Source organism: Oncorhynchus keta, chromosome 32 (genome assembly GCF_023373465.1).
Source record: "Oncorhynchus keta strain PuntledgeMale-10-30-2019 chromosome 32, Oket_V2, whole genome shotgun sequence".
NCBI classification, from domain to species: Eukaryota; Metazoa; Chordata; class Actinopteri; order Salmoniformes; family Salmonidae; genus Oncorhynchus; species Oncorhynchus keta.
In genome coordinates, this window is record NC_068452.1 from 23944338 (window position 1) to 23962991 (window position 18654).

Genomic DNA, 18654 nt, shown 5'->3' on the forward strand with positions numbered 1-18654 from the left:
ATAGTGAGATTGAACCTGTACAGCCATCTTGGATCAGGCTTGTGAGGACGCAAATCATTGGCAAGGGATGTAATGCGTATCACCATTGTATTATTGTTTCAAATAGTTGAATAGTTAAGCTTTGATTTATAAACGTACAGGTCAAAATGCAGGCAGGAGTATAGTTGGATGTGTGTTGCAAATATGCTCACAGACCTATGAGGCTCTCTTGCAAAGAGCACCCTTTTCCACTGTCGACCCTCTCCTAGGTATTTGATATGGGTCAGGAGGAACATGACATCATTCTGCAGCGAGTCCAAGAATCCAAGGTGAGATGCTTTGTTCCACTTCCCATCTTGTCAATTTCCATCTCCTGTCTCCTCTCCTGTCACTTCCTGTATCTCCCATCCGCAGACACACGCCATGTAAGCTGTATGAACAAGATAGCACCGCTGAGTTGTCACTGTGAGGATCTTCAAGTCTGCACCATTTAATGTGCCTTTCTTTTGTGTTTAGCTATACACTGAGTTTACAAAACTGCTCTTTCCATGACAGACTGACCAGGTGAATCCAGTTGAAAGCTATGATCCCTATTGATATCACTTGTTAAATTCAATTCAATCAGTGTAGATGAAGGGGAGGAGACCGGTTAAAGAATGATTTTGAAGCCTTGAGACAATTGAGAACTGAATTGTGTGTGTGTGCCATTCAGAGGGTGAATGGGCAAGACAAAATATTTAAGTGCTTTTGAATGGGGCATGGTAGTAGGTGCCAGGTGCACCGGTTTGTGTCAATAACTGAAACGCTGCTGGGTTTTTCATGCTCAACAGTTTGCCATGTGTATCAAGACATCCAGCCAACTTGACACAACTGTGGCAATCATTGGAGTCAACATGGGCAAGCATCCATGTGGAACGCTTTCGACACCTTGTAGAGTGCATGCCCCGATGAATTGAGGCTGTTCTGAGGTCAAAATGGGGGTGGGGTGGGAACTCAATATTAGGAAGTTGTTCCTAATGTTTGGTATACTCCGTGTATAGCACGTTGCATTCACAAGGTTAAGGTAAAATTCATGGAAAGCACTAACAGCCCTATGTACCCGGAGAGACTGAGCTGATGGAGTGTATTGATAGCCATAGTGAGGCTCACTGTGCACCAGGAGACATAATGATCTGTGAAAGCCCACTTTGTATGATGCCCTTGACTACCAGCAACCTTTCAAATGTCAGTTTGAAAGAGATGCTGGGCTCTTCTGCAAGACTCCTTGAAAGGTTGTGGGCAGAGGAGAACATATTGTGCCATTTAAATGTTCCATTCTACAAGGATCTCTGTTTCTCGCCGGCGCAGCAGTGTCTTTCCACCTTAGTGACACACAAAGCCCTGGCATTATACACCAGACAAAGAAAACACACATTGATTATTCTCTCTTGACAGACTCACGTCTCACACTGCAGTGATAGCTGGTATTTTGTTTAACACGGATGAAAGTCTATTTTTCGAGTTAAAGAATCCAAATAACAATAAAGTTCCCCGACTAGCTTGTTGTTGTTCAAGGACTCGGTTTTGGAATGCAGCGTGCTTATGGATCGTTTCAGCGAGATGTCTCACTAATGCATGACTCTCCGCCTGTGTACTGCTGTTATTTTGTGCACTTTGTTTTGCAGAGAGCCAGTTTCACCATGAGAGTGTCTGTCATGAAAGGGAAAAATCTAATGGCAAAGGATGCAAATGGTGAGGGGTGTTTGTGTTCGTTTTCTGCAATTGATGGGAAGCAGCATTTGTTTTCTGTGCGTGGATATGAAATGTCATCGTGTCCATTTGCCAACTCCAACTCCCCATTGACAATGAATGCAATTGTTTATTATTGAAATACGATTAGAACATTTTCTGATCAACTATATTGAGTGAGCCACATTGTTCTTTCTGTCTGGAAGAAAAATTTAAATTTCTCATGATACAGTGGTTCAACCAAGACACTACAACCATCATCACATCACTGTCCACTTTAGATAACACTGGACCACTTTGTCTAAAAGTACACAGGCTGCTATTACTAGCAGATCAATTGCTTTTGATTCCTGAACCTCAATAAGGTACATCACCATCATTCTAACAGTATAATCTCAGTGTGTCTCTATATTAGTTTAACCCTTATTGTGCCTGGGTAGGGTACAGCGACCCCTATTGCATGCTGGGAATCCTCTTGGGCCAGAGCCCTCGGGAGACAGAGGATAAGAAGGAGAGGAAGTTCAGCTTCAGGAAGAGGAAGGAGAAGCTGGAGAAGAGGTCCAGTACCAAGGAGGTTCTAGCAGCCACGTGCATCCAGGTGACTGAGGTCAAGCCAGAGACTCTCAACCCAGTCTGGAATGAGCACTTTGTTTTGTAAGTATAGTACTGACGGTACGCCGATTCTGGAAGTTGTTGGCAGAACGCTTGACATTTGTATGTGTCTCAGAGCCTAACGGTAACAATGTTTGTTTACACAATGTTAAATTATGATCTTTTTTTTTCTTCCAATAGTGACATTGATGATGTCCATGGTGATCTACTGCATATGGACATATGGTAAGATTAAACACAGTATGGGCCTTTCCACTTTCAGTCCAGATTCCTGAAAACGGAATCTGCATGCTAATGCTATCCAACTGTCCTACTAACCTTTGCTCTTCTTCTCAGGGACCACGACGATGACGTCTCTGTCGCAGAGGCCTGCAAAAAACTGAATGAAGTCAGCGGACTTAGAGGAATGGGCAGGTAGAACAGGCATCTGTTTTCTAATGATAAAGTCGGTGAAATAGGCCCTTTAAAATAGTGAATGGAGGTCTTGACTGTCAGGTCATTGAGACGCAGTGCTGGTTGATTGCTCTGTGTTATATTTCATGTGTTCATCAGTACCTTATCCCACCGGGTATTTTAAGCAGATTGTATTCATCAGTACCTTATCCCACCAGGTATTTTAAGCAGATTGTATTCATCAGTACCTTATCCCACCAGGTATTTTAAGCAGATTGTATTCATCAGTACCTTATCCCACCGGGTATTTTAAGCAGATTGTATTCATCAGTACCTTATCCCACCAGGTATTTTAAGCAGATTGTATTCATCAGTACCTTATCCCACCAGGTATTTTAAGCAGATTGTATTCATCAGTACCTTATCCCACCAGGTATTTTAAGCAGATTGTATTCATCAGTACCTTATCCCACCGGGTATTTTAAGCAGATTGTATTCATCAGTACCTTATCCCACCAGGTATTTTAAGCATATTGTATTCATCAGTACCTTATCCCACCAGGTATTTTAAGCAGATTGTATTCATCAGTACCTTATCTCAACAGGTATTTTAAGCAGATTGTATTCATCAGTACCTTATCCCACCAGGTATTTTAAGCAGATTGTATTCATCAGTACCTTATCCCACCAGGTATTTTAAGCAGATTGTATTCATCAGTACCTTATCCCACCAGGTATTTTAAGCAGATTGTATTCATCAGTACCTTATCCCACCAGGTATTTTAAGCAGATTGTATTCATCAGTACCTTATCCCACCAGGTATTTTAAGCAGATTGTATTCATCAGTACCTTATCCCACCGGGTATTTTAAGCAGATTGTATTCATCAGTACCTTATCCCACCAGGTATTTTAAGCAGATTGTATTCATCAGTACCTTATCCCACCAGGTATTTTAAGCAGATTGTATTCATCAGTACCTTATCCCACCAGGTATTTTAAGCAGATTGTATTCATCAGTACCTTATCCCACCGGGTATTTTAAGCAGATTGTATTCATCAGTACCTTATCCCACCAGGTATTTTAAGCATATTGTATTCATCAGTACCTTATCCCACCAGGTATTTTAAGCAGATTGTATTCATCAGTACCTTATCCCACCAGGTATTTTAAGCAGATTGTATTCATCAGTACCTTATCCCACCAGGTATTTTAAGCAGATTGTATTCATCAGTACCTTATCCCACCAGGGATTTTAAGCAGATTGTATTCATCAGTACCTTATCTCAACAGGTATTTTAAGCAGATTGCCAAATCGGTGCGGTCCAATGGGACGTCGTCATCGGGATCATCTGAAGACAATGCTGATGACTTCCTGGGCTGCATCAACATTCCACTGAATGTAATTCTTTAAATTACAGTGTTTTCACTTCCCAACTGCTGTCTACTGGTAATGTTTTTTTTATTTTTTTATTTTACCTTTATTTAACCAGGCAAGTCAGTTAAAAACAAATTCTTATTTTCAATGACGGCCTAGGAACAGTGGGTTAACTGCCTGTTCAGGGGCAGAACGACAGATTTGTACCTTGTCAGCTCGGGGGTTTGAACTTGCAACCTTCCAGTTACTAGTCCACCACTCTAACCACTAGGCTACCCTGCCCAACACTCTAACCACTAGGCTACCCTGCCCAACGCTCTAACCACTAGGCTACTTGATGCAGTTTATTCTAATGTTTGTATCTATTAGCTGTTATAAGTGTTAACTAACATTTATTAATTATACTCCACCAAACTTGGTTCTTGGCTCACTGTCTATCAGAGACACCTGTGATTAATTTACTGTAAATCCATCAAAAAGAGTGTAAAGTTTCGGTCTTCACCTTCATCAGACCGGAACGTCACTTGGTTTTAATGGATTTAGAGTAAATGATAGTTTTATAATGGAGAGAGTGTCACGCCTCTACATCTAAAGAGGCTATTATTTAAGGCAGCACCTCTGTTCCAGTTGTTTGAGAACAAAACCCTTTTTTCCTGGCTTAGTGTCTAGCCCATGGGCAGGCCCTCGGATCAATATAAAAAAATCTATATATATATATTTATTTAGGAACTCAGTCGGGGCCTCAACTTACTGTTGAGAGTTAGAATTGTAGAATAGAAAAAGTGCAATTTCGAACTTTGGCAGTTGTTCTCTTGTTATGTCAGTCACTGATAGTCAGTCAATTAGCTAAGTAGATTGTTAAGTTAGCTTAGCAGCCAGCTGTCTAAACTTTTTTATCAGTCTCACTCAGATATCATATTAAAAACTGCTAACATTTCTCTCCACCACATGGAAGAATGTGCAGAATTGCAAAACAGGATGTGGGTATGCAGACCAGCCAGCAACTTCAACCCCTCATGATGAATTCAGACTTTTTGTGGTCCCCACCCTCATCAAAGTTGCCCATCCCTGGTCTAGCCTGTTTGTTGTTCGCCTGTAGGAGGTTCCTGTGATGGGATATGACAAGTGGTTTAAGCTGGAGCCCCGATCCAGTGCCTCCAAGGTCCAGGGAGAATGTCACCTGATTCTGAGGCTCTTCACTACCCAGGTAGCTACTACACTCTCTCTGCTCCACAGTACCTGTGTATTCTACCCAAGTCACTTGATAATTCCACTTTGTTCCCCAGAGAGACACTACACTGAGTAAGAGGGAATCGAAAGAAGCAATTCATAAGAAGATGCTGAGTCAGATTCTGGAGTACGAGCATGCTCATATTCAGGTGAAACTCTACTATACAGTGCATTCTATTATCAAGTAAAATGACAGAAATGGCTATGGATGGTTTCCTTATGCTATCCATGTAAATCATCTGTTTTTTCTCTCCAGAAAGAGCCTTATAACTGGAATGGGCAGGTGAGTCCTCCAGCATGGACTGTACTGTCTCATCATGCTGTGCAAACTGACCTCTCACCCCTACAACAGGCCATCATGTGAGTAGCTACAATAGTAACACTTCAATGTAGACCATATGCCAAAGGTATTGCGGTGGTCCAAATGAGAAAATCAAAGTTATGCCAAGTCAAGCTGGTGGAGCCTGTGCCAATGAAGTACCGCGTTTTTAAATATGAGTTGCACCTTTTCCTTCCTAGTCCTTTTAGGTCTGAAACCATTCATCACAGCTGAGAGGTGAGGGTCATGTTAAGTACAGTAGATGTATAGTAGTATGTATTGCTCTGGTCTTCAGTCGCTGGCAGTGCTACAGCAGCCACCACCGGTCCCAGAGGATGTGCTACACTCTGCTGCTGAGGCTCCTGAGGACCATCGATGCAGAGTGGGATCCCCAAGCTGTGCAGGGAGACCTGGTAGGCCTACTGTCTCCTCACAGCTCCCCTCTGGCTCACAATCAACTTTCATCTGGCATTAGGACACGTCATTAACTCACCACTCAACATCCATCATCCTATGACCTAGGGGTCTGTTATTCAATCAAAACCTTTTCCGGTGCGGTAGTTTTTCTGGAAACTAGACTGAAGCCCAGAATTCTGTCTGAATGTGCTGTTATTGGCTAGATCGATCATTGTGAGGTTGAGTGATGTGATGATGATGTACTTCCTGTGTTCAGGAGCGGCAGCTGTCGGACAGCTTCAGGCTGTACACGGACCACTGTCTGTGTCTGATGAAGAGCATGCGCCAGGTGTTCCCCTGCGCCAGTCCAGCCGCCGTCACACGCTGCGAGCTCATGCTGAGGTAAACTCATACCACAGAGGCTGGTGAGGGGAGGAAGGCTCATAGTAATGGCTGGAATGGAATGGAAAACGTGTTTCATGTGTTTGATACCATTCCGTTCCAGCCATTACTATGAGCATGTGCTTCCCAATTAAGGTGCCACCAGCCACCTGTGACTCCCACCAACCCCTCTCTCTCTCTCTCGCCACATCACCGCATCAAACACTCGCCAGCGCTGTCATATCAGACCAAACACTCAACCAAGTCACTAAAATTAAACCACAGATGGAGTACCTAGAACAGTCAAGCCAATAGGAGGGCAGGGTGACTAAATCATAAGCCTATTGGGAGGGTTTTCTACTTGAATGGTGATGACTGTGCCAATAAAAGCAGGCTCATGTTGCTATACTCTTTCTCTGTGAGCAGCCCCATGGGGCACTGTACTTCTGTGTCGCTCAGACCAGATGAATGGAGATCCTGCAGGGCCTTTTCCAATAAGATTTCAAAGTCTGCCCAGTGATTGACACTCCTACAGAGAGTGGACACAAACACACAAAAAAACATGTACTCAAACACATACTAATCATTCTTGCTGTCAGTCACCTTCATTTAATAAGGCTGACAGAAATGACAGGCTAGGCCAGTCAGGATTGTCTGTTCCAGCAATAATTTACATTACCTACAAATCACCTTGCATTGTGCCTTTTGTCTTTTTCTCAGTAATGAGTTGTTGGGCTACAATAACAGGCCCATGTTTCCCTTTGTGTGTGTGACTCAGGGGTGTAGGACACATGCAGACCATGCCGGCCTTCAAGACTGCGTGCCCCCTTCGAAATGAACTGCATTTGGAAATTGCCACTGTTGTCAAGGTACAACATAAATATATTTGGAAGACCTGTTAGTGTTAGCACTGTTGACTAATTCGAATGACTGCAATTTTTGATTTCAACAGAAAGGTACAGTGGAGTGGTACGAGAGCACAATTTCACAATTCAAACCAGAGGACGGGGTAAGTTGACACCATAAGAATTGATAACACACAAAGTCATACAAATAAAGAGAGTCGCACATTCCATATATAAACTCCCAGTCGTTTATTGGGTAACACATGGATGGGCCTGTCGGGGTTGTGTGTGAGCTGTAGTGTGTCGATTCTATAGGCTCTAGAGGAGCAGCTGAGGAGACTGGTCCAGGTGGTGGATGCAGTGTGTGCAGATGTACAGAGGGGACAGAACGTCTACAACAAGCTCTTCTACAGGTACACAAACAGTCCCTGCAGTTTATTGTGTTAATCAAGGAGGGTGACAGGGCGAACTTGACTTTTAAGTAGAATCCTGTTGATTATGTCAAATAGCAAATGAATCCTGTTCTTTGTTTTGTCTTTTTAAACCCCCCAGTGCGGTGAAAGTGGATTTCTTCAGCATCGTGTATAGACAGTTGGAGAAACTGGTGAGAATTCCTTTGAAACCAAAAGGAATAGAACCTGCCAACATCTTCATCCACACATGATATTTACCCATAGATATATATTATTTTTACCTTTATTAAACTAGGCAAGTCAGTTAAGAATACATTCTTATTTACAATGATAGCCTAGGAACAGTGGGTTAACTGCCTTGTTCAGGGGCAGGACAACAGATTTTTTACCTTGGCAGCTCGGGGATTCGATCTAGGAAACTTTTGGTTACTGGCCCAACGCTCTAACCACTAGGCTTACCTGCTTCCCCGATACATGATGAAAAACAGTATACTGATGCATATAGTGTTCCTGTATGTTCAGTATGCATGTATCCTCACTGTTGACACTTGACCTCTGAGATGGGGTGACTGACCCCTGTGCTCCCCCAGGTCACGGACGACGTGAGCGTTGCCATGGAGAAGGTGTGTGGCACTCTGGAGCAGGAGAGCTCCAGGTTAACTCAGACCATGGGAGAGACTCTGTTAGAGCTCTACATGTCTCTGAAAATACTCAAGCGCTTCAGAGAGTTCCTCCCTCTTAGGTGAGTTTGTGAACACCTTGTCACCCGGTCAGACTGGTGGATGGTGGATGTTCAGCTTGGTTGCATTGAACTTTTAGAAAACAGAAGGATTGATTAGATGTTGTTATTGCTTGGTGATTTGATCTTTCAGTGAACTTCTCCATATGCTTGAACATACAATAGATTAGCTAAATGTCAGGTGGTTAATGAGTATTTCTCTCTCAGGGACGCAAAGATGATGGCCTTGACTGGCTATCACAGCTGGTTCAAGACATCTATCCACAAGTGGCTGCAGATAGTCCATGACAAGTCTTGTGACAGGATCCGCAGAGCAGTAGACATGGATCAGGTGAGAATCCTTCTCTAATCCTTCTCACCCCCCTTCTCCCCCCCAACAAGATTTAGATGCAAGTGGCTGTTCCACTGGTTGTCATAGGTGTTTGCACCAATTTGTAAGTCGCTCTGGATAAGAGCGTCTGCTAAATGACTTAAATGTAAAAATGTAAATGTAAGGCGTTTTATGGAAGTGTCTATAAAGATTGCTTTTCCATGAAAAGCAATCTGAGAAAACATGGAACATACGGCAATCAGGATATCCATTACACTTCTACAGCAGAACCCATTGATTATCTGTAACCCACCATGATGTTTCTATCTAATGTACTCGGAATATGAGTTAGTGTCTGTGTACTATACCTGTGTGTCAGTGTATTTCTAATACAGTACATGTTTATGACTTTCTATAAGTTGTTGTTCATAGAATGTGTGTGTGTGTGTGTGTGTGTGTGTGTGTGTGTGTGTGTGTGTGTGTGTGTGTGTGTGTGTGTGTGTGTGTGTGTGTGTGTGTGTGTGTGTGTGTGTGTGTGTGTGTGTGTGTGTGTGTGTGTGTGTGTGTGTGTGTGTGTACTGAACAGCTGGAGCCAGTACATCAGGCCAAACACAGCTCCTCTGCGGTGGATGTGACAGCGTGTTTCAGCCAGGTGCGGGAGTTCTGGAAACAGCTGTCCTGGCCAGACTCTGCAGGGGCCTTCATCTTTGTCACCCGCCTGACAGACGTGAGTGCCACTGCCACACACACACAATCACACACACCCATGCACACACACACATAGGTGCACGTTTTCACACACGCTTACACATCCAGAGACAGTGTAAAAAGCTCTACAGGTGACAAGCCACAATCACAAACAACCAAAGCAGAAAAAATGAATACTAATTGAGGGTTTCACTCTTGATGATGATGATGATGAGTGAGATGTTGTCTGTGTTGCAGAATTTCTGCAGCGAGGCCGTGTGTTACTCAGAGATGATAAAGCGCAAGATTGAGAGGAGCCAGCAGGGTCGAGACATCAAGAGCCTGACGGTGCAGGTAACGCCTGTGGGAAGGCAGGAAGGAAGGGGGGCTTCAGGATGACGTGGGAAGTAAATGTCAGCGGGTGTTCTTTCGCTGGCAACACAAAGAACTCAGTGGGTTGTCCGTAGTGTAAAATGTTTGGTCTACTTCAGTGGAAGCTGCTTAGAGGAGAACGGATCATAGTAATGGCTGGAATAGAGTAAATGGAATGTTATCATTAACATGGTTTTCATGGGTTTGATACCATTCCATTCACTCCATTCTGTCCATTATTATGAGCCCTCAGCAGCCTCCATTGGTCTACTTACCGTCGTGCCTCTTTTTTTAGCCCTGCCTCTTTTTCGTCCTTTGTTTCCTTCAACCATTCCTCGACCTTTCCTCTGGCTTTCTCTTCTTCCCTCTGCTAATGTACTTCCTGGGTCTTGGTGTGGGCTAGCTGTGCATCGCCCTGAACAACACAGAGCATGTGCGTGTGTTCCTGGGCCACCTGCCTCGGGACCTGGACTGGCAGGGCGTGGAGCAAGCCATGGAGGAGTCTTGCGGGGCGGAGGGGAAGGAGCAGGTCAACAAGGCCCTGAACGGACAGCTCTACAACGTGGATGCGGACCTACAGAGGGAGGCCAAGCGCCTCATCACCCACCTCACAGACAAGGTCCCTCCATCTCATTGAACTGTCCTCTCTGTCGGTCATACTTCGTAACCACTCATCAAATCAAATTGTATTTGTCACATGCGCCGAATACAACAGGTGTAGTAGACCTTACAGTTAAATGCTTACTTACGAGCCCCTAACCAACAGTGCAGTTAAAAAAAATATGAATAAGAATAAGAAATAAATTAACAAGTAATTAAAGAGCAGCAGTAAAATAACAATAGGTCCAGAAGGTGTCAAAGTTATCTATAAAAGTGATTCTAGCGGAGATACAGTAGTCTTTTAGCCAGATGTGTAATGCCAGCAGTCTGCTGAAATTATTGGCCCTTTTTTGGAGTCTTATAATACTTCAGTTCTTTAAAATCCATTTTCAAATGTTCCGTTTTAGCCCTCCTTATGTCGTTTGACCCCACATGGACAACGACAGTGTCAGCTGACCACCTGGCAAGGGTCAGTCAAGACACTTGCCAGTTGGTCAGCGCATGCTCTTAGTACACATCCTGGCAATCCATCTGGCCCTGCGGCCTTGTGAATGTTGACACAGGCAAGGGACACAGTCATGCACATCAATATCAGTTTCCATGAGAACGGGTTACATAAATGATACAGACCTTGGTTCAAATAGTATTTGTTTTCTTGTTTTTTGGGGCGTTTGATGGTGCTTGTTTGGAGTGCAAGACGGTCGGGGGTTTCACATTTGGGACTATTCCATTGCTCCCATGTGTCAGGCAACAATCCAGCACAGCTAAAGTATTTCGAAGAAAACAAATACTATGTGAACCCAGGTCTGGTTACATAATACTGTATGATATGGCATACTCAAATTGGGTCTTGCCTGGTAACAATTGTCACATTGCCTTGAACAGAGAGGTAAACCAGTGCATTGTGATATTGTGTGTTTCTAGATGCTTTCAGAGCTGAAGAGGTACCTCCAACACATCAGCCTGTCCCCTGACTCCATCAACACCGATGATGTAAGACTGAACAGTACATTGTGTTCTGCTTCTGTTATGTAGCAGCAACCTCTCTGCTTTCTTTCTTTGTCCTTTCTGGGTTGGAAGACATTTCCTCAATAGGCTTCCCCCTAAGATGGGACACTGTTCTGTGACATTGTTCTGTTTCAGGCCGTGTCCCCCCTCATGAAGTACTTACGTGACACTTTAGTCATCCTCAGCGAGTCTCTGGTGAAGGAGAATCTGGCTAGGTAATTACCTGCTGTGTCACGTCTTTATCTCGATGAGCATCTTAGACATGCACACAATAACGATACCCCTCTGACACATTATGCTGTAGTACTGGTCATTATCTAGCCATTATGATCACCTGACATACAGCGGATTGTTGTCTAACTGTGTTCCCCTGTCTTCTGCACAGAGTTCTCCTCGGCATGTGGGAGCTGCTCCTCAGAATGATCCTAGACACGGTGGCGGAGAACATGGGAGTCCAGGTGGAGTTCTACAACCGCTTCCAGTACACTGTGGAGGTCAGTGGTCTCTCTCTCTCTCTCTCTCTCTCTCTCTCTCTCTCTCTCTCTCTCTCTCTCTCTCTCTCTCTCTCTCTCTCTCTCTCTCTCTCTCTCTCTCTCTCTCTCTCTCTCTCTCTCTCTCTCTCTCTCTCTCTCTCTCTCGACCCCAGAGACAGGGAGAATCACAGTAGGGGCCTATTTCCCCTTCTTCCTCATCTTCCTCCTCCTTTTCACCATCATCAGCTACTGTATCCTTGTTAATTACTTGTGTGGTATAATTTCCATACCACTGATATTCATCAGGTCTCTTGGCTGCTCAGTCCCTGCTGAGGAGAGTCCCCACCAGAATGGCAATGTGACAGTTCCTGTATTCTAATGGAGCATAGAGCTGGCAAGGGACACACGACAGATTTGGATGAGACGTCGTGAAAATGCAAAGCTGCGTGGGTAGAACATGTGGTGTGTTCCATGGTGATCTCCTTCTACTGGGGGATTCACGCTGTCAGCGAGGATACATACCGGTCTGCTAATATCCTCTGACATATGCTCCAACCAAAGGCGTTAGTTATAGTTACCACCGCTAATTAGCTAGTCATGCCAGTCGAACAGAGTGGAGTATCAGAACATGTAACATGTAACCTGAAAACTGAAACCTTTCCTGCCACTATGCTCCTTTCAGGCCCTGGTGCAGTTCTTCTGTGCTGATGGAGAGGGACTTGTCATAGAAGATCTGAAGAACCATGTCGACTACAAGGTGAGAGCACCAAGGGTTTATGTACCATTTAGCTACTTAATACCTGACCGTGGTAGAGAGCTTTTTTTAGTGGGGGTTGTTCAGCTGGTTCCTGACGAGCCCCCTCCCCACTGTTGTTCCTATAGGCTCTTGATGAGGAGCTGAGGCTGAACAAGTGTTCGTCCTTTGAGCTGATCGAGCAGTACTTCCTGGAGAAGATCTCTCAGCAGGTAGTCTGCAGCCTGCTGGGCTGCCACATGTGACTCTAACCCCCGGGCTAGTGTAGTGGGGGAGTGTTGATTAGGAGCTGAAAGATCACAACACATTTTCTTTTTCTTTATCTCTTTAATGCTAATGTAGTCGCTAACTGTATTCTGTAACAGTTTAGTTTAGAACGCCAGAACAACTTTACAGGCATGTCCACTTACTACAAGCATTTCGCTACACTAGCATTAACATCTGGTAACTGTGTGTATGTGACAAATAAAGTTTGATTTGAGTGTCCAGGATTCATCATAGTAAAGGGATGTATAACAATCCAATAAATCATCTGTTTATATATGATTTATAATATGAATCTGCCTTTCAGAGAACATTGAAGCACACCCGCTTTGGCCGCATCAGTGTGAAGTGTTACTATGATGCTTCTGAGCAAAGGCTCACGGTGGAGATCTTGCATGCCGCCGATCTCATTGCCTTGGACGCCAATGGTAAATATCAGAGTTCCAATGGCATGCAGCTCCATATGCAGAAAGAATGCCAATCCATCTCTCTCTCTCTCTCTCTCTCTCTCTCTCTCTCTCTCTCTCTCTCTCTCTCTCTCTCTCTCTCTCTCTCTCTCTCTCTCTCTCTCTCTCTCTCTCTCTCTCTCTCTCTCTCTCTCTCTCTCTCTCCACACAGGGCTGAGTGACCCCTTTGTCATCATAGAGCTCTGTCCCCACCATCTCTTCCCCATGGCCAAGAGCCAGCGCACCCAAGTGAAGCTCAAGACCCTGCACCCAGTATTTGATGAGCTCTTCTATTTGTGAGTGTCTAATCCGCCTTCTCTATGCACTAACAGAGTAGGAAATGTTGGGATTGGTGGATGATATGATAATTCTTTCTTGACAGCAGCTACATTTGAAAAGCAAAACATGGAGATGTAGACTTCAGTTTGACTCATTTTCCTGTATCTGCTGTCCCACAGCCATGTCAGCCCAGAGCAGTACAGGCACAGGTTTGCCTGTCTGACTTTTACTGTGATGGACTATGATTGGCTGTCCACCAACGATTTTGCCGGGGAGGCCTTGGCCCCGCTCAGTGACTTCTGTTGGCCAGGGAGACCCAACGCCTCAGCGGCCGGAAAGACCATCCAGCCGACCATTCTGCACCTGGCCCGGAGCAAACCCAGCGGTAGGGAGCAGGGTTAGGGTCAATTCGATTTAAATTCAGTCAATTAATTAAGTAAACCCGAATACTAATTCCACGTTTTCCACATTGAAAAGAATTTAGGAACATTTGAATTGTAATTTCAGTTTACTTCCTGAATTTACTGAATTGAAAGGAATTGACCCCAACCCTGGTAGGACAGTCCGCCAGATAGCCTACAGTACATAACACCACCCCTCTACTCCTCACTGAGCAGGAACGGGCCCCCAGGGAGGAGAGCCTGTTAAGTCTGGGAAAGGTTTCCTATTACTTCTGTAATCCAACCTAGTGACCCGTTCAATCTAAAGGTAATTGTGGCAGGCGTTGGAGGGATGCACTTACGTTTCTGTTTGCTTTCTCCATCCAGAGAAGCCAATCATGAGGATTTTGGACGCACGGACAGGAGACGGAGAGGCTCAGGAGTTTGTGAGGAAGCTAAAGGAGATTGAGAAATCCATGGAAGAGGAGTGAAGCTGTCAGCACTGGTCTGGTGTATTAGTGTATTCTGACTACGTCTTTGCCACATGTGCTTTTGTACTTGTTGTACTACCCGTATGTTTACAATGTTTACAGTTTTCAAATCCTCTTGTACGTGCACTGAAAATGTAATGGAATACGAATGCCCTGTCTCTGCTGTATTTTTATGCCTCAAATCAAATACTATTTATCACATACCGTATACAACAGGTGTAGACTTTACCGTGAAGTGCTTACTTACAAGCCCTTTCCCAACAACGTGGAGTTAAAAAGTAAGAAAAATCCAAGGGTCCTATCTGAGAAATATGAGAAGTAGCTTATCTTGTAATTATTATTTTGTTTTCTAAAGAGCTCATTGAATGTTATCTTTGTTGTATTATCTTTGTTGCATTACATCTCTATCATCTAACTGAATCTAAAACGAATTTGTAATTGATATGTGTTCAGTCGAATCATGTGGGTGGATCAATCGTTGGGAAAAAATATATACTCCCACTACCGTTTCTGAGTTTATGGCGAAGTAGCACAAGGATGTAACACTGCAAGGAAAAGCCATCTGTAGCCAGGTTTTGTAAGTCATCAGAAGGAGTAGTGTCATATATGGCTGCGTTTACACAGGCAGCCCAATTCTGAAATGTTTCAGATCTTTTCACACCAGCTCTTTTTCAGAGCTGATCTGATCAGTCAAAAGAACAATAAGTTACAGAAAAGAGATCACAATTTGGCTGCCTGTGTAAATGCAGCCTATGTGACGCCATCTGTGCTCATTGATGATTGATGATTGGATGTTTATATCTCTTCAGATGATGAACCTTATCCCTGAAGAAAAGAGTATTAGTCCTCTATTTGTTATATTGTAAATGTGAACTACTTGCCTTGGATTGTAATGGATTGTGCTGCTGTTCATTGTACCATTCAGATGAAGCCGTCTATAAATAAAGATTGTATTTGAATATGATTCACTAGCTCTTATCACATTTTGTTCTCCTTCGAAAAAATATGTTTCCTTCTTTGTAGTGGACTTGCCCATATTATATCAACATCGCTCTTCATGTTGCATGAGTCTTTTTCTAAATGGACTCACAAACATATAGTAGCACTAGACACCTAGAAAAAAAACATTGATTAGAAATCTTCTGGTGGGGGAAACAGTCCTTTGTGTTTAGCTCTAAATGCCAGGGTTCATTTCGATTGTCTTCCAGACCGAAAGATTCCATCTCTGTCAGTCTTGTGTCAACATCTTCTCTCGCTTCTCCATGTCTCTTTATTGTGCTTTTCTCACTCTATCTCTACCCTCCCCCTCTCTCGCTCTTGCTCTCTGCTCTTGTCACTTAGTTTCAAGGCTTACAAAAGGAAACAGCAGATGTCTGTTTACAGGCACTCTCCTCACTTCCCTCTGAATGTCATTCTCAGATGCAGGCCTGTCTGCTCCCACCACCTCCACCTCCACCTCCATTATCCTTCCACTCTCTCTCTCTTCCTCCACAGTGTTCCCTCTATCACAGTCCTCTTCCGGTTCCCCTCTTGGCCTTTCAGACCTTCACTCACCTCAAGAGAGCCACCTTGGATGGAAAACACGCTGCTGCACGACCACAGTGACCCCAAAGAGAAACACTCCAGTAATAAGGGCAGCAAGGTTATGTTGATTATGTCCAATCTATCAAATCATAAAAGTCTGAACCACAGTTAAGGTTACATCCCCATCCGCCTACACACAGACCGACGTGTTGGTGACCTGATGGACTTCTGCAATAATATGAGCTAAGATAGATAGATATAGATAGATATATAGATATATAGATCTAGATAATTATAGATATAGATAGATAGATATATAGATCTAGATAATTATAGATATAGATAGATAGATAGACAGATAGATAGATAGACAGATAGATAGATAGATAGAGATAGTGTTTTGATGGATATGTTGGGATGTTTTACTGAGAGAGGGAGGGTTTATTTGGTAATATCAATCAATCAAACCAGCCCCCCCAGAAAATAAATCACCAAGCCCAATGCTGCGTATCTGGTATTGGATTGAGTGTGGCCAGTGCTGTAGTGTCTCAGGTGTGATGGGGAGTAGACATTTCATGGTTCTGTAAACCAGACGTCATGCCCTGTGGTCAGAACCTGTTTAATGTAGCTATCATGCCACCTGACAGCTCTCTGTTTCTATCCAGCTGTGACCTATCTCAGCTTCATTTCCACTCCACAGCCTCCCTCTCCCACCCTCTGATTGGTTCACTGTTCTGCAACAGGAAGCTACAGCTCCAAACCAACAGGTATGCTTTTATTTTGTATTTTGTTGATGCAGCAACACAGAGAACCAAATGGAGGGAATTTGATATACAGTATGACCAAATATATTTCTGTAGATTACACACGACAGGTAGTTAAAGCATTGGGCCAGTATCCGCAAGGTTGCTATATCAGATCTCCGAGCTGACAAGGTAAAAATCAGTCTTTCTGGGCTTTCTAGGCTGTCATAATAAATACGAATGTGTTCTTAACTGACTTGCCTAGTTAAATAAAGAAGAACATCAATGTAACATTCACACAATAAGCTAAAGGCTATTGACACTCAAGGAAGGAATGCTGTGCATGTGGTAGCTGTATTGATAAAAAATCAATTACGCTCATCTATTTTTCAGTGGAGATAATGATTATTTGGTTGGGTGAGAGGATGCTCAAAACAGCATTTGCATTGATACCCAGACAGTAAGAGCTTTAACCACTAGGTGTCCCCATAGTTTCACAAACCACATTTTAATCAGTTCACTATTCAGACGTTAGGTGGCACATGGCACTGATGATCAATGCTGGATCTCTATTGGTTGAACTCATTACTAAGTAACAATAACAGCATGTCTCTGGTCATCCATGTGTCACTCTACATCTGTGCTGAGCAGTAGGATCGCTGACCCACCTTGCTGGGAGCTCCAGCAATCAAACCAAATTGTATCCATTACATGCTTCCTAAACAACAGGTGTGGACTAACAGTGAAATGTTTACTTATGGGCCCTTCGTAACAATGCAGAGAGAAATAAAGTTGAAAAGTAAAACACATAATAATGAAACGAATAATAGATACACAATGAGTTGACTATATACAAGGGGTACCAGTCGATGTGCAGGGGTATGAAGTAATTGAGGTGTCACACCCTGAACGTAGAGAGCTTTTTATGTCTCTATTTTGGTTTGGTCAGGGTGTGATTTGGGTGGGCATTCTATGTTCAGTTTTCTATGTTTTGTATTTCTTTGTTTTTGGCCGGGTATGGTTCTCAATCAGGGACAGCTGTCTATCGTTGTCTCTGATTGGGAACCATACTTAGGTAGTTTTTCCCACCGGTGTTTTGTGGGTAGTTGTTTTCTGTTTAGTATTCTGCACCTGACAGGACTGTTTCGGTTTCATTTCTCACTTTGTTATTTTGTTCTCGTGTTCTGTGTTGATAAAAATCATGAACACTTTACCACGCTGCACTTTGGTCCGATCCTTCTTCATCAGATGACCGTTACATGAGGTAGATATGTACATATAACTAGGAATAAAGGGACAGATAATAAACAGTAGCAGCAGCGTATGAAAAAAAAGTTAGTAAATGCAGATTGTCCGGGTAGCTACAGTATTTAGTTAACTATTCAACATATTATTTAGGAGTCTTGACTTGGGGGTAGAAGCTGTTCAGGGTCCTGTTGGTTCCAGACTTGATGCATCGGTACCGCTTTCCATGCGGTAGCAGAGAGAACAGTCTATGACTTGGGTGGCTGAAGTCTTTGACAATTTTCAGGGCCATCCTCTGACACCGCCTTACATAGAGGTCTTGGATGGCAGGGAGCTCGGCCCCAGTGATGTACTTGGCCATATGCATTACCCTCTGTAGCACGTTGCGGTTGCCATACCAAGCGGTGATGGAGCCAGTCAAGATGCTCTCAATGGTGCCGCTGTATAACTTTTTGAGGATCTGAGGGCCCATGCCAAATATTTTCAGCCTCCTCAGGGGGAAGAGCTGTCTCTCTCCTCGGGCAGTGTCTGATGCTGGTGACAAACCCACTCTTCCCATCTGGGTAGGGGTTGTATTTTTCCCTACTTGCAGGATATATGTTGGACTCTATCCACTTCTATTGTGCCCTTCCTGGCATGGTCTGTATGGGCCTCTTCAGGGGCTC

The 18654-nt window shown here is 43.7% G+C and overlaps 1 protein-coding gene across 1 annotated transcript in view; it reads left to right on the forward strand.

The window, feature by feature from the left end:
* Nucleotides 1–15441, forward strand: part of LOC118365348 (BAI1-associated protein 3) — a 37216-nt gene extending 21775 nt beyond the window's left edge. Inside the window, exons 6-34 of the mRNA XM_052490935.1 lie at nucleotides 249–308; nucleotides 1644–1710; nucleotides 2148–2361; nucleotides 2500–2544; nucleotides 2656–2733; nucleotides 4006–4114; nucleotides 5190–5297; nucleotides 5377–5469; nucleotides 5577–5680; nucleotides 5935–6052; nucleotides 6313–6437; nucleotides 7195–7285; nucleotides 7369–7425; nucleotides 7577–7674; nucleotides 7814–7865; nucleotides 8265–8416; nucleotides 8621–8744; nucleotides 9310–9450; nucleotides 9669–9764; nucleotides 10186–10401; nucleotides 11307–11375; nucleotides 11526–11605; nucleotides 11776–11884; nucleotides 12546–12620; nucleotides 12746–12829; nucleotides 13189–13309; nucleotides 13500–13623; nucleotides 13786–13991; nucleotides 14374–15441. Of these exons, the coding sequence (XP_052346895.1) occupies nucleotides 249–308; nucleotides 1644–1710; nucleotides 2148–2361; nucleotides 2500–2544; nucleotides 2656–2733; nucleotides 4006–4114; nucleotides 5190–5297; nucleotides 5377–5469; nucleotides 5577–5680; nucleotides 5935–6052; nucleotides 6313–6437; nucleotides 7195–7285; nucleotides 7369–7425; nucleotides 7577–7674; nucleotides 7814–7865; nucleotides 8265–8416; nucleotides 8621–8744; nucleotides 9310–9450; nucleotides 9669–9764; nucleotides 10186–10401; nucleotides 11307–11375; nucleotides 11526–11605; nucleotides 11776–11884; nucleotides 12546–12620; nucleotides 12746–12829; nucleotides 13189–13309; nucleotides 13500–13623; nucleotides 13786–13991; nucleotides 14374–14477 (3120 nt within the window). The 3' untranslated portion in view covers nucleotides 14478–15441. The remainder of the gene's footprint in view (nucleotides 1–248; nucleotides 309–1643; nucleotides 1711–2147; nucleotides 2362–2499; nucleotides 2545–2655; nucleotides 2734–4005; nucleotides 4115–5189; nucleotides 5298–5376; nucleotides 5470–5576; nucleotides 5681–5934; nucleotides 6053–6312; nucleotides 6438–7194; nucleotides 7286–7368; nucleotides 7426–7576; nucleotides 7675–7813; nucleotides 7866–8264; nucleotides 8417–8620; nucleotides 8745–9309; nucleotides 9451–9668; nucleotides 9765–10185; nucleotides 10402–11306; nucleotides 11376–11525; nucleotides 11606–11775; nucleotides 11885–12545; nucleotides 12621–12745; nucleotides 12830–13188; nucleotides 13310–13499; nucleotides 13624–13785; nucleotides 13992–14373) is intronic.
* Nucleotides 15442–18654: the final 3213 nt, after the last annotated feature.